Here is a 14,680-nt window from a genome sequence, read left to right on the forward strand (position 1 = left end):
GTATCTCTTGAATTGAGAACAAGAATAAAATACTAATTTATTTTGGGAAGTGGATTATATTACCTAAGGAATATGCTACTGAAATCTGTGCAATTGTGTATATCATAGGCCAATACCAAAAAGATTCAAATTGTGAACATAGAATTTAAATGAAAGAAATTCCTTTGAACAGTGTTGACATGCTAAGCATGGCCCTGAGGGATTGCCATTCTGTTGTGCATTTGTTTAAAAATTAACTGCATATTTTTAATAGCACTTGGTTTATATGTAAATAGCAACTAATTGCAAGACTCATGGGCTGAAACCTAATTCATTACCTTGAAGCAATAAAATGTGGTGATATAGCTTCTGGTATGGAATATAGTTTTCCCTATGAAATTAAATGTTAAGAAGGGAAGTTTGTAGTGCTCTAAGATTTTTTTTAAAGCTTAAATTGTTTCTTGCATTCTTAGTTAAAACTGATAGCACATTTATCATTACTGAATTTTAAAAAAGAATGTGTTTATTGAAATGAAAACACTCAAGTTGAACATGCCTACAGAAAATAAGCAAAAAAGGGTTATGAAATAGACAAAAATTGTGTGCAGTACCCACATTGTTAATCTAAAGTTGCCAACTCCAGTTGAAACCAATCCAGGAGATTTATCTTCCACCCAATAATATTATGTATGTATGTGTGTGTGTGTGAAATATTAATATGTGATATATATGACAAATATCTGGACAAACACTAGATGGCAGCAAAGAATCTCAACTGCTGTTGAGTTAGCTGTAGGGATGAAAAGTAAAGAAAAAAAGAACAGTTCTTAGGTATTATAAAAGGGTTAAACTCATCAGGCCAAAAAAACCTGAGCAACAGTTCTCTCACACCTATTCAGACAGCCACATCTATATTCATTTGTGCCTAGTGTTCATTCCATTTTTTTTCAACAGATTCTTCTGTTCTTCTCAATGAATTTCAGGTAATTATTTTGGGACAAAAGCCTTCCTATTGCAGATGCACTGTTTCAGTTAAATCCCACACAGAAATAGCTTTTCAAATGTCTTGATCTTTCTGTAATCTAAAAATGTATTGCTTTATGAGATTTATCTTACTATAAGAAAAAAAATTCCAATTACAATCAAGTAATTAAATTATGCTCACTGTAAACAATAGTCTATACGCAAAACCTTCAATAAATGGACATTTCTTGGGATAAATTAAAATGTAACACTGAAAATTGTATTTAGTGATATTAGGGATCAAGATCATAGTTTATATAAACTTTGAATGTGTGCCATACATGAGTTAATTATGTGTTTGTTTTTGATGTTTAGGGTCCTTGCAAGTGATGAATAAAACCAGGAAAATAATGGAAAATGGAGGTGCCAGTTTTGTTAATGCATTTGTAACCACTCCAATGTGCTGTCCATCTCGGTCCTCGATGTTGACAGGGAAATATGTTCACAATCACAATGTCTATACTAATAATGAGAATTGTTCTTCTCCCTCCTGGCAAGCAACACATGAGCCACGTACCTTTGCTGTGTATCTCAACAACACTGGATATAGAACTGGTAAGGGATTACTTTTCACACTCCTTTTTCAATCTGAATTTAAAAGGTGCTTGTTTTCATTCTCTTAATGCTGTTAATAACAGAATTATTTTTGGAAAGCTGATGTAGCAATTTTACCAAACCTTAACGGTACTGTGTCAATTTGTGGGTAGGAAATCAGCAGAAAGCTGTATAAAAGAGCAGATACTAAGCGTATTAAAAAGTAGTAGCTTTGGTAGATAGAGAGAAGCACACGTTAGAGCGTGGGTATCAAATTCGCCATGTCACGTGACGTGTCGTGACGTATCATGACTTTTTTTGCATTGCCAGAGCTGAGGTGGGCACAGCCTCCGTATGATGCAACCGGCCCGTGCGCCGGCAGTTTTGACACCCCTGCTTTAGAGAGTCAACCTGGACCTATATTAATGTGAAGGTTTTCAAATAAAAATACAGGGATTTTCTTCTCAGTAAGGAGCCTGCCTTTATAATCCTTACAGTCCAGATGATAGAACCAATTATCTGTCCTTTGCATTGCCCTAAAAATTGAATTGAAACAAACAGAATATTTTATGAAAATGCAAACTGCAGACAGAGGGCGGGCCCCAATCTTGTTATGAAGGATGTGGAGAAGACAACCTAATAGACTGCCAGCATTTATCAGGGATTGTCAGCGAAACGAGGCTGTTCCTGGTACATATGGGGTGCTAACTCTGATAACAAAGAGTTGGATTCTGACTTTGTTTGAATATAAAGCCCTAAAACAAGGTGGCAGTTAAAACAGCTGAGCAGTAGAGATCTGTGACGTTCCCAAAGAGGAAAGGATGCCAACTTACTTAATTAGTAAAGGTTGCTGACTCTTCTCAAAGAAAATTTCTCGAAGGCTGCCTCCTTTATTGGAAGCAACTTCTGCTTCCTAATCTGAATTTCTTTGGATTCAAGTTCCTAGTTCCTCCTGCTTTTTTGCCCTGTGGATTGATATCCAGTTTTCAATTGAGAAAGAATGTGGCTTTGCCTCAAAGGCAGGAGAGGAGATTTTTGAGCGTTACAGAGAAGATATCTGAGTCTTGGGAAAGTAGAAAGTGTAGAAATAAAATCAAAACAACTCTTCCTTGACTGTATTAGATACAAGTTGAAGTAAAAGGGGGCTTTGGCAGACTTTCAAGATCTGTTCCAATATCCTAACTGCATTAAAGTACATTTCTTGTGACTTCCATTTCCTGACCTTGATGGGCTGACATGAGCTCTTGGACTCCTCTAGCTCAATTTCTGTCTAAATAATTCAGGTTTTATCTCCCTCAGTTACTTACACAGGGTGACATGTGCTTTGCTCTAGTCCATAGGCAAGATTGCTCCAATGAGCCTCCCATTGTGTGTAAGCTTCAGTTTGATTTACAACCATCAGCTTATGTGTTATCTCTGTTTATGCATTGAACTGATTTATGGCTAAAGTAATTGAAGAACTTAAAAACTACATGCTAATTTACTCCCACCTGTTCTCAGCTCTACCTTGAACAGAAGAGTTTCCAATCTTTAAAGGCCCCCTTCCTTTCAGCTTTCTCTGCTGAAAGAGTATGTTCAGTTGAGAGCCGAGCTGTTCCAGCTAATTGCTCTGATTGATGCTTTGCCTTTGCAGTTGAACCTGTTGACTGCTTCAATCCTTCCATGACACAGATGTTCAGTAGCCATACTTGAAAAGTTCTCACAACTAATTTCCAGCATTTGCAACACCATGAAGATTATCTAACAAAGTAGACAGAAATTAGTAGGAGCAGTGGCCAAATTCTATTGCCTTATAATTGAAGACCCCATTACCAGATCAGAAAGCTAGAACAAGGGCACCACCCAGTGGCAGAACCTTTAAATAACTTCCTGCTTTTGACAAAACTTGAAGAAGAATGAACTGATCCATTCCATAAAGACCGGGGAGCCCAAATTCTTGTTGACATCCACAGTATCCTATCTTTATTTATTTAGCATATTTATAAGGTTGTCAGGCTTCAGATGACTTTATATGGTATACAAAAATAAAAATAAGAAAGAAAATGAGGAAATCAATAAAAGTCAGTAGTTAAACGAGAAGGAAAAACCACGTATTCTTTTATCCCAGAGGTCTCAAATGCAGTCCATGGGCCATGTGCAGCCCTTAGCCTCTCAGGAGCTGCTGGCTTAACTTCTCTGTTGTATATATTTGGCCATGCTTGGCAGCAACCTCTCAGTAGGGTGACTGTACATTCCTGATTTATTATTTAGTATTTGTCCTAGGCTTTCTAGTCTTAGGCAAAATATTCCCACTCTCTTCTTCCATGCAGAGTAATCTGCTGTCCCATCATGCCAGCTTGTGCAGCGCGAAGTGCACTTACTGCACTAAGTGGCTTGCATGGCACAGCTGTAGGGGAGAAGCCAATTCTGCAGAAATTGTAGCTGCTTGGGCAGAAGAAAGGCCTGTGGTGTACAAGAGAGGAGAAGTTGATACTGCAGAAGGCCGTGCTTTGGGGAGAAGGTGAGGAGCTCTCCAGGGGCCTCAGAAGGGAATTAATAGCAGGAAACAGTGGCAGTTTATGTGCCTCTGCTTCCTCTGACCTAGCTGGTTTGCCTGTTAATGGCATAAAGCAGGGGTCCCCAACCTTGGCAACTTTAAGACTTGTGGACTTCAACTCCCAGAATTCTTCAACCAGCCATAAGGGCTGAGGAATTCTGGGAGTTGAAGTCCACAAGTCTTAAAGTTGCCAAGGTTGAGGACCCCTGGCATAAAGAATCAAACTGCCAGGGGTACTGTCGGTATAAAAAAGAAAAGCAGTAGGAAAGTTAGGAATAATTTTTTTAAAAAAATATATAGTTTTTGCATGATTTTATTACTTAGTACTTTAGCGCCTCTGTCACTCTTAAATGTGAGATAGATTAGGCAACAGATTATATGGTCTGCGGTCAAATGGAAATGTGGCTTCCTGTTACAGTGGGAACATGATGTTTTTTAAACATGTTATCCAACATGTTTTAAATAAAAAAAATCAGTTTCAGTCGTTTTAATATTAGTTGCATTTTTGCAGAGAGCCCACCAGTTAGCACATTGAATGTTATGTATATTCATTTGATTTTGAGACCTCTATTCTATCACATTTCCATTCTTGAGCCAACTACCTATCCTAAGGCAAAATCTTAGGAAAAGAATCAGATTTTAAGGATTCATATAAGGGGAGTGAGGTGTGAGTTATTTGGACATCTGGGAGTATATTGTCAGAGCTGGGCACAATGGCAGAGAAGGTCCATTCCCTGAATTCCATCAAATGACATTGTTTTATAAACAGGACCTGGAGTTTGTCAGCTCTGTCTGTCCACACGGTGGAAACCACGGGGAATAGACAGTCCCTCAAATGCAGTACCTGGCCTTATGCCATGTAGGGCTTTAGAGGTGATAATCAGTGCTTTGACCTGGAGATAGAAGAAAACTGATAGCCATGCAGCTCACAAAGCATACTGAAGCGTGTCCATCATTGCTCTGCTGCAACACTCTGGACCAGTTGTAAGTTCTAAGCAGTCTCCAAGGTAGTCTTATTTATAGCACATTGCAATAATCTACACATGAAGTGACTGAGGATCTCCTGGTTCAGGAATAGGTGCAGCTATCACACAAGATGCATCAGTGAAGAGAATGTCCTAAACCACAGCTTCCACTTGCCGTTTGAGTAACAGCTAAGCTACCAGGAGGACCCAAATGAGGAACTGTCCATTCAGAGCTAAAGGGAAAAAGTCCCCAGACCCAGATGACTCCAAAACCCATCAGTGGGATTCCATCCAGATTCCCAACAGCTTTTAGGCCATTGGAATAAGATCTTGTCAGCATCACTTGGTTAGCCAGAAGTTAGCAGAATCAGATTCCAAGGAGAAGGAGGCAGTAGAGGATGGCAGGGATATGCCTTGTGCTTCCTTGGTGACATTGCCAGAACCATTTTCTGTCAGTACAAATGCTTCCCCCATAGACATATGGCAGACCACTCTCGCTTTGGCAGAAGGCTACCATGCTATGCAGAAGTACCTAGAATAGTCTTTGATGGAAAACTTCCTTTTGTGCTCTTTTATAGCTAATTTGAAAATACATTATAACTTTCAGGTCCTGCCATATCCCTTCTATCTTTAATCATCTAAGGCATAATATTTTGTGGGATTTCATGGAACAATTTGATACTATTTATTTGAATGACATTCTAATTTATTCTCTCTCAAGATATACACATGCCACGTTGAGGCAGTTTACAGTGGTTTCAGGAGCATTATCTATGGATCAAATTTTTAAAAAATGTAAATTCAAAGTAGCCACCATTGACTTTCTGTGCCATCACATTTCACAAGAAAGACTTCAGATGGATCTAATAAAGATGGAAACCATTCTGGTTTGGCAGCCCCTCAGGGGTTAAAATTGTTCAAAGGCATTCTTTACAAACTCCATAAACTTTGAGACTTTGCATCAATTACCTCTACTCAGTCCCTGAGAATAGAATTACATTATTTGGAATAAGGAGTTTTTGCCCATTAAAATGGCCTTTGGAACCTGGCCTTGGAGACTTGTTTGAAAGGGCTCAACATTCTGTGGAGGTAAGGACAAGCCACTATGGCTTGGAATACCTCCAGACAGCTTGTAAGCTAAACCAAAGGCAGTAGTGGGGATTACTATTCTTTTTTTCCATCCAACTTCAAAGTAACTTCCATCTCAACAAAAGGATGGATGCCTTGTTTCAGAAGTCCAAATATTTGTTCAGTGGTTTAGGCCCGCCATAGTCAAGAAATTCTCAGCAGATTACAATTATTACAATAAAGTATCCACATACAGTTCCAGTTATATAGCAATAAGCAGTTATCTGTGTTTTCCCTTTACAAAAGAACATATAGGGAAAATGTTTGGGGTACATTTTCTGACTCCCTCCTTCATACAGGGGTGAGCAGTGTTGGCCTACAGAGGGCTATCCAATCATCCTGGATGCTGCCGAACATCTTTTACTGCCCCAGGTACTGAGACTGGTTCAAGGCACCCACTTGCAAGTTTGTAACTACAACTGCCATTGGTCATTTCCATCTGTTATAGGCATATTTTTACATATCCTTGATTGTTTACTGCATTAATTTAAAAACTGGAGACTTTTCCTTTCACACCCGTCTTTTAATGTTTAGACATTTAGATATTTATAAGGCTTTACTTTACTTCACTGGACAAGGCAGATCCAAAAAAAAACATTTTTCTTAGTTAATTAACCAATACCTGCATTTTAGCAAGTTTTGGTTTGAAAATATTATGTTATCTCTGGAAAAAAGGAGAGACTTAAAAATATTTGGAATATTGTCATTAGAATGGTGTTAGTCAATAGGGGGCCCTCTAGCATCTGCCAGATCAGCATAATCTTTCAACAGGGTAATAGACATTGAAATCTCAGGTATCAGGTAATCACAAGGTTGAGGATAGATAAATAGAATTCAAGGGAAAGTTGGTCACATTCTCAGATTCAGAGGATGTGTCTACAAAAACTGGAATAATACTAGGAGGTTATTGATGCTTGAATCATAGTATGAAAACAACTATGACATGTTAGCATCCTAAGGGAGAAAAAAGATGAAAATAGTAATCAGTTGCAATTAATTGAGTAATATGGCGGGAGGTTTTTTGATCACCATTTCCTCTTTTCTCATCAGTGTGTGTGTGTGTGTGTGTGTGTGTGTGTGTACTTATGTGTGTGTATGTGTGTGTGCATATATATATGTGTGTGTATGTATATGTGTGTGTGTGTTTGTGTTTGTGTGTGTGTGTATGTATGTATGTGTGTGGGGGTTTTTTTTGTGTGTATGTATATGTATATGTATATGTGTATATATATACTTATTGTTTACCCTGCTAAGGATTGTTGTTTATCCCGCCTTAAAAATTCAAATAGACTCCATTATTCAAAATTGGTAAGATAAGTTACATGCTTGTAAACAATGCTGCTGTATCCTGGAAAATTAGATTTTATCTGTGTACTGGCTGCTTTTTCTATCTCTTCAGAATTTACAGATTAAAATTCTCCCTTTGGCATCATTAGTTACAATAATGAAAAGACAGGCAATGATATTACTTTTTAATGAGACTTTTTATTAATTCAGCTGTATTTGTATGCTTATTAATTATACATAAATAAATTAATTCATAGTTTTCCTTGCTTCTGTTTTTAAATATATTCATTTGGCAATGGGCATTTTAAATAGTATGAAGGTGTGAGCAGCCAGTTGGAATATTTTTCTTGGTTTTATACAGGGATTATGAAGATTAAAAGTCAGTACATCTATAGAGCATTTAACTGAGGAAAGCTGATTTATATTATAAATCACAGATTAATTGATATTACATTTTTATTGCAACTACTGCCATTATATACAATGACTAAGATAGTTTCCAATCTATATTAACTACTTAGCTTCTAATGTTTTTTTAAAAAAACATCCTAATTATTATTTTTGACAGTACAATATATAGTATAGTACTGAAATGTATTTGTTTTGTTTTATTTCTATATCAATCTATCTCAACAAATGAGTCTGTGTGGCATACATCATAAAATTAAAAAAAATACAAAATAAATATATATGGGATCAAATAAAACTGTTACTATGGACGTTAATACAGCCAGAAAATTGGGCCCTTAACACACATCCAAGCCTTGACACCCAATTAAGTCTTCACAGCCTTATGAAAGACCAACAGGGTCAGGTCATTCTGATATCTGAAGGGAGAATATTCAAGAGGACAGGGGCTATAGCAGAGGATTGACCACACTTTCTTTAAGGCCTGGGAGAACCACCTCTTCTTTCAAGAATGCATTCACCACTGCCAGTCGTTGTAGTTGCATTGAATATATAGCAAGAACTATCTTCAGCGTAAGATTAGGCAAACCTTAGCATTTTTTTCAAGAACCAAGGACTGGGGTGAAGAACACATGGGGCTGAAGAACACATATTTGTTGATTTTCAATTTTCTGCATTTATCCGTATTTATGTATCATCTGCTTCAAAATGATGTAGAATGTGCCATCAATTCTTGACCTTTATAGATGGAAAATGCTCCATTTGCCACAAGATTTAGGGCTGCACATAGATCTGGATCTTTATATTGCCAACTCTTGCTGTAACCAACTAGCTGATTTTTTTTTACTTCATAAAACACCACTGTTCACCAAGTGCCATTCAATATGGATTCTTTTTCTTTCACAGCTTTTTTTGGAAAATACCTCAATGAATACAATGGTAGCTATATCCCTCCTGGCTGGCGAGAGTGGGTTGGGTTAATAAAAAACTCTCGTTTCTATAATTACACTGTTTGTCGCAATGGCCTTAAAGAGAAGCATGGATTTGAATATGCAAAGGTAAGGAAGAATCACATTTATCTTTTTATGCACATAAAGGTAAAGGTAAAGGTTCCCCCGCACATGCGTGCTAGTCGTTTCCGACTCTAGGGGCCGGTGCTCATCTCCGTTTCATAGCCGAAGAGCCAGCGTTTGTCCGAGGACGTCTCCATGGTCATGTGGCCGGCATGACTAGACGCCAAAGGCGCACGGAACGCTGTTACCTTCCCACCGTAGTGGTCCCTATTTTTCTACTTGCATTTTTACGTGCTTTCGAACTGCTAGGTGGGCAGAAGCTGGGACGAGTAACAGGTGCTCACTCTGCTACGTGGCACTCGGGATTCGACCCGCCAAACTGCCGACCTTCTGATCGACAAGCTCAGCGTCCTAACCCACTGAGCCACCGCGTCCCTTTTATGCACATAGGTAAAACCTATTCTTGATAGAAGAAATGATATTTTAAAATCATTTCATTGAAATAGGTAAAGGTAAATGTTCCCCCGCACATGCGTGCTAGTCGTTTCTGACTCTAGGGACCAGTGCTCATCTCCGTTTCAAAGCCGAAGAGCCAGCACTTGTCCGAAGACGTCTCCATGGTCATGTGGCCAGCATGACTAGACTCCAAAGGCTCACGGAATGCTGTTACCTTCCCACCGTAGTGGTCCATATTTTTCTACTTGCATTTTTACGTGCTTTCAAACTGCTAGGTTGGCAGAAGCTGGGACGAGTAACAGGCGCTCACTCTGTTACACTGATCGACAAGCTCAGCGTCCTAACCAACTGAACCACCGTGTCCCTTGAAATAGTACTCTTAATTTTTTCTGATGACTGTATGGTCAGAACTTTTTTCACATAATGTTCATAGAAGATCAGTTAACACTATGGACTTCTGGTTATGTAGAAGAAATAATGAAAGGTACTAAATCCTGGAAACTTGACTGTGGCAACAGACAAACATGTAGACACACACAACAAAAATTACACAGCACACTTTGTTTCCCATGAAAAGAAATTATGTTTTATCTTTGGGGGAGAGATAATTTGCAAAACCTGGTTTACAGTACTGCCTATGTTATGTATAATAACTTGGCATTTGAAGTTTGGAGAAAACTTTCTTTTTCAGAGAAGTAGGATAAAAACTAACTTAAACTAATAATTTAGGTGAGAATATTTTTAAAAAATAACAAGGCCAAAAGCGCAGAGAGAGAAAAATGAAGAAATTAGTTCTGATTTTCTTTTACAGTAGTTATGAATATAAATTCAAATTGACCTGTTACTCGAGGGTTACAACACACTTTTCTTTCATACTTTTTCACATATATCAGCAAAGTACTTTTGGCATTGGCAGTTTGAAAACAGTCCTGGAATGAGGACAAAGTGTTCACAGCTGTTTGGGTTCCCTAATAGTGCTTTGTGAAAAAATGCACTTTTTTCACTGTTGCTTTTGCAGCTGTTCATGACCCTGACTCCACGTCATCTGATTGATTAGTCTTGCCTGGAAATGGTTGAAATTGTATGTTCATGTTACCTTGGAACTCCTCACTGGAGTTCATGCCAGTTATTTGATCAAAACCCCCACAAACCTAGAGTTGGCAGTTAGTTTAACTCCCAACTTTTAAAAAAGTTATTTCCCTTTGTGTGTATGTGAGAGAGAGAGACAGACAGATTTTTCATTTTATTACATTGGCTATATGTTAAGCTGCTTAGCTGGTATGATAAGATTTTGATATTAGTAGATGTACTGTCCTAAAATGAGCTGTGTTCTTTTTAAATTACAATTATAGCCAAGAGGCTATAGCAGGGGTAGGCAACCTTGGCTCTTTTATGACTCGTGGACTTCAACTCCCATAATTCCTGAGCCAGCTGTAGTGACTGAGCTTGAGTGTCTGATTTAAATGTTTCTAAGTCTTTGTCTTCCACCTTAAAAGGTGTTATTCCTCCTTATCTACACAGATAAGCCTATCCGAATGTAGGCATTCAGCTGCATATATTTGACCTACGAACTGTGCCCAGGCTCTAAAACTAGATAGGTGAAATCCTTTCAAAGCCTGTCAGATTAAGCCACTATAATATGACCTTGTGATATTGGATGCAGTTAGTAAATTGTCGCTTATTTTGAATGTTTGTTTCAGGACTATTTTACAGATTTAATCACTAATGACAGTATCAATTATTTCAAAATGTCTAAGAGGACATATCCCCATAGACCTATAATGATGGTGATCAGCCATGCAGCTCCCCATGGCCCAGAGGACTCTGCACCACAATTCTCTGAGCTGTATCCAAATGCTTCTCAGCACATGTAAGTGAAACTTCATACTGTGAACATGCTGGGCTTTGCCACTTCATTGCTGACTGCCCTTTTCAGGTGTGTAATGAAATGGAGAGTTGATGTCCTACATAGCTTCAGCCAGTCACCTTCTTGCCATGCTTCAGTTCTTTGAGGGTTCAGTGAAATACTCTAGAATGTTCTATACTTATATGTGGGTCCCATATTTTCTACTTTTTTGAAAAGCATAATCTTTTTTGTTTGAGGAAAGCCTTGTGAACACTTTTGGCAGTATGAAATACTGAGTTGTCATTTGGCTTGGTGTGTGGACTGTAGATGCCTAAAGCAGTTGGAACACCTTTTTCTTCCAACTGTCCTTTCTTTTCTCCTTGGGGTTGCCTGCATTTCTTTCAGTTGTCTCTCTGAACATCCTTTCTGTACAATTCAAATTATGTTTGCACTAAAGCTTGATGGAAGAGAAATACATAATGTTTTGGTGTTGTGCAGTGGATTGTACCTATTCATGGTGATAGATGCGGATCACATATTTGCATGCTTCTCTATTAAAAACCACTGAGTAAAACATACAGAATATGCAGTGCTTTTTTTCTAAAAGAAAAAGGTGCCAGAACTCACATATGTCATACAACCCGCCTTGCCTACCCTACAAGGTTCCATACAAAAAAGGTGCCAGAACTCCATTCTGAGCGTTCTATGAGAAAAAAAGCCCTGAGAATATGAATTAACATAGCCATGATCTTTACCTTGATGTATTTGCTGATCCGTTTATAATGTATTTCAGAAAATTATATTTCAGAATTTCCCCAGGTTATCCTTCTATATGTATAAAACTAGGCCTGAGATAAATACAATCATGGTTGCACAAGAAAGAAAGCCAGTTTATTTCACCATTTTAAAACAATAAATGTAAAAAATGTGGTCGGGATTTTTACATCTATTCTTCTTCTCACCCCACCCAAATCTCCCCTGTTCTTACTTTGATGTATTAATTGGTGTGATAAATTCAGACTAAAATTTGGATTAAAAGACACAGTTCTTAAGGGTTTGTGAAGTGCTTTATTTTGAACTGTTTTAAGTGAAACTTTGTAAAATTGTTCATTTTGAATATTCCAGATGCAAAATTTCTTCTTTGAAATAGCTCTGTTTCAAGCTTGAAATACTTTCAAAATAATTAAAAGAGCTTATTTTTGTACCTGAAATGGGGACATTTAAATTCTCACGCATTTATTTTTGTCTATTCCTAGTTCTGAAACCCTAAATGTCTCACAAATAATCAGTACATAAATGTCATAATAGCTGATTGGTAGACTGAAGTTGCACAGTTAAGGAGGGAGTCAAAATAATTTTAAGATACAAAAGTTTCCCAACCTGTACAGGGTGAACCATAGAGTCATGCAGTTATGGAACAAAATGGTTAGACTGAGTCATGGAGATCATCTAGCCCAGGGGTCCCCAACCCCCAGTCTGTGGACCAGTACCGGGCCACGGCATGCCAGCAACCGGTCTGCACAAACAAGCAAAGCCCCATCCATGGGATGCAAGCAGCAAACAAAACCACACACTCTCCAGTCCATGGAAAAACTTTTCTCCACTGAATCAGTGCCTGGTGCCCAAAAGATTGGGGACCCCTGATCTAGCACAATTCCCTTTCCAATGCAGGAATGTACTGCTATAGCTGTCTCTGACAGATGGCTGTCCACCCTGTTTAAACACCTCCCATAAGAACCTACCATATCCTGAAGCAATTTGTTCCATAGTTAAACAGCTGTTAGGATTATGAAATACTTCCTGATATCCAAACAAAATCTTCCTAACTATTCCATATTTCTACATTAGAATCCTTTGGATTTTTGAAAACAGCTATCACATTTTCCCACAGACTTCTCCAAATTAAATATTCACAACTCCTCCAATTGTTTTCTCATAAAGGTTTTCTTCCAGGTCTCTTAATCATCTTAATTGTTCTCTGGATGTGCTCCAGTGTGTCAGAGTTTGTCCAACCAGCACAGAAATGAAAGCACAAATGACTTCTGTTGATGCAACCTAGAGTTGCATTTGGTTTATTTCCACCTACACTGTTGCCTCATGTTCAAATTGTAATCCACCAAGATGACCAGTTTCTCTCAGGATACTGTATATTGCTTCCCAACATGGTCTTTCCTACTCTACACTCATTGCTTTGTTTTTTCCTTTCCAAATTAAGTACTTATGTATATGTCATGCATATTATGTTTTCTATGTCCTCACTCAAAACATTAATAAATATATTAACAGTACAGACCCTGGGAGCTTTGTAGTATTTCAACACCTATTTCCGCTTGACTGAGAGCCACTCACATAGGCACATTGGGGTTTATAGCTGTAATGAGTTCTGTATCCATCACCTCGAAGCAAAATCCAGTCCACATTTTGCTATCTTCTCTATTAAGTTTTTGTGGGAGACTGGGCCACACTCCCTTTGACAGACTGTTTAGCCAACAGATTACTTCTATGATCCCTCTTAGCAGGGAGTCTCTGATCACCAGAGACCACTGGAATAACAAATAGCTCTATTTAGGCCAAGCGCTTACTTTTTAAATACTGAAAGGTTGACTTTCTAAAAATTTTGACTTTCTAAAAAGTATGCATTATCACTTCAGCAGCTAATGTTTCTTCCCCCACCCCAAAAATAAACAGGATAGCAGACAGGATAGCAGGATGAGGCAGGGGAGGTAAGAAAGGGGAAGGAGGACTTGCTGAAGCCTGTCAGACATGGCTGTGTTCTAAAAATTTAATTAGAAGCAGATTTCATAGAGTGGTTGAAACTAAGGCCAAGTAATAGCCCCATTTAATCATTTTTAAAGCATGTAAGCTGTACTGTTCCCATCGCCGTCTTTATATGGGGGAGGGGGTGTCTGCAGCTGAGAGACTCCACTCTCTGTGGAGGCTGTCTGCACAGTTGAGAGCTCTGATTGACCAGGGTTTCCATTAAATGAAAGGTCTTCAAAGACAAAGGAAGCCCTCTTTTGCAGCGAGTGGCCTGTTACCTGTCGGAAATGATGGAAGGCAAAGCAGAGTTAAAGTGTTTGTCTTCACACTTGCCCCCAGTTTGCATGTGGTAATCTGTGCTCACTTTAAAAATGATTAAAGAAGGCTCTCAAGCGTTGAACTTAACAGCCACTTCCACTCTTTCTGTATTAGGTGATTGAGAAAAGTTTTGTCTGCACTGAACACCGTATGTTATTAATATCTGAGCTTGGTAACCATGGAAACTTTTCTTAAACTCAGCATGCATTCCTGCAAATATGAAATAGTTGAAGCCAAAGTGATTTGTACTTAAATGATTATGAAAAGTGTGAAGGCACAAATCAGGAATCACTATTTTCTCCCAACCTAGCTGTCTTGAAATTCTGGGAGTATTATGCATCTTTTATTCAGCGGTCGCTGCAGGAGGCGATGGAATATTTTGTTTTAAAATTGAAAGACTAAACAGAGTAAGAGCTTACTTGGAGGT

The 14,680-nt window shown here is 38.3% G+C and overlaps 1 protein-coding gene across 2 annotated transcripts in view; it reads left to right on the forward strand.

Annotated features, from left to right (window-relative positions):
* Positions 1–1,317: 1,317 nt before the first annotated feature.
* Positions 1,318–14,680, forward strand: part of SULF1 (sulfatase 1) — a gene marked incomplete at its 3' end in the record, with an annotated part of 76,843 nt that continues 63,480 nt past the window's right edge. For both annotated transcript variants that reach the window (XM_083359376.1, XM_083359377.1), the window contains exons 1-3: positions 1,318–1,557; positions 8,767–8,918; positions 11,030–11,199. In XM_083359376.1, the coding sequence (XP_083215502.1) occupies positions 1,332–1,557; positions 8,767–8,918; positions 11,030–11,199 (548 nt within the window). In that variant the 5' untranslated portion in view covers positions 1,318–1,331. The remainder of the gene's footprint in view (positions 1,558–8,766; positions 8,919–11,029; positions 11,200–14,680) is intronic.

The sequence above is a fragment of the Vipera ursinii genome (assembly GCF_947247035.1).
Source record: "Vipera ursinii genome assembly, chromosome: 3".
NCBI lineage: Eukaryota > Metazoa > Chordata > Lepidosauria > Squamata > Viperidae > Vipera > Vipera ursinii.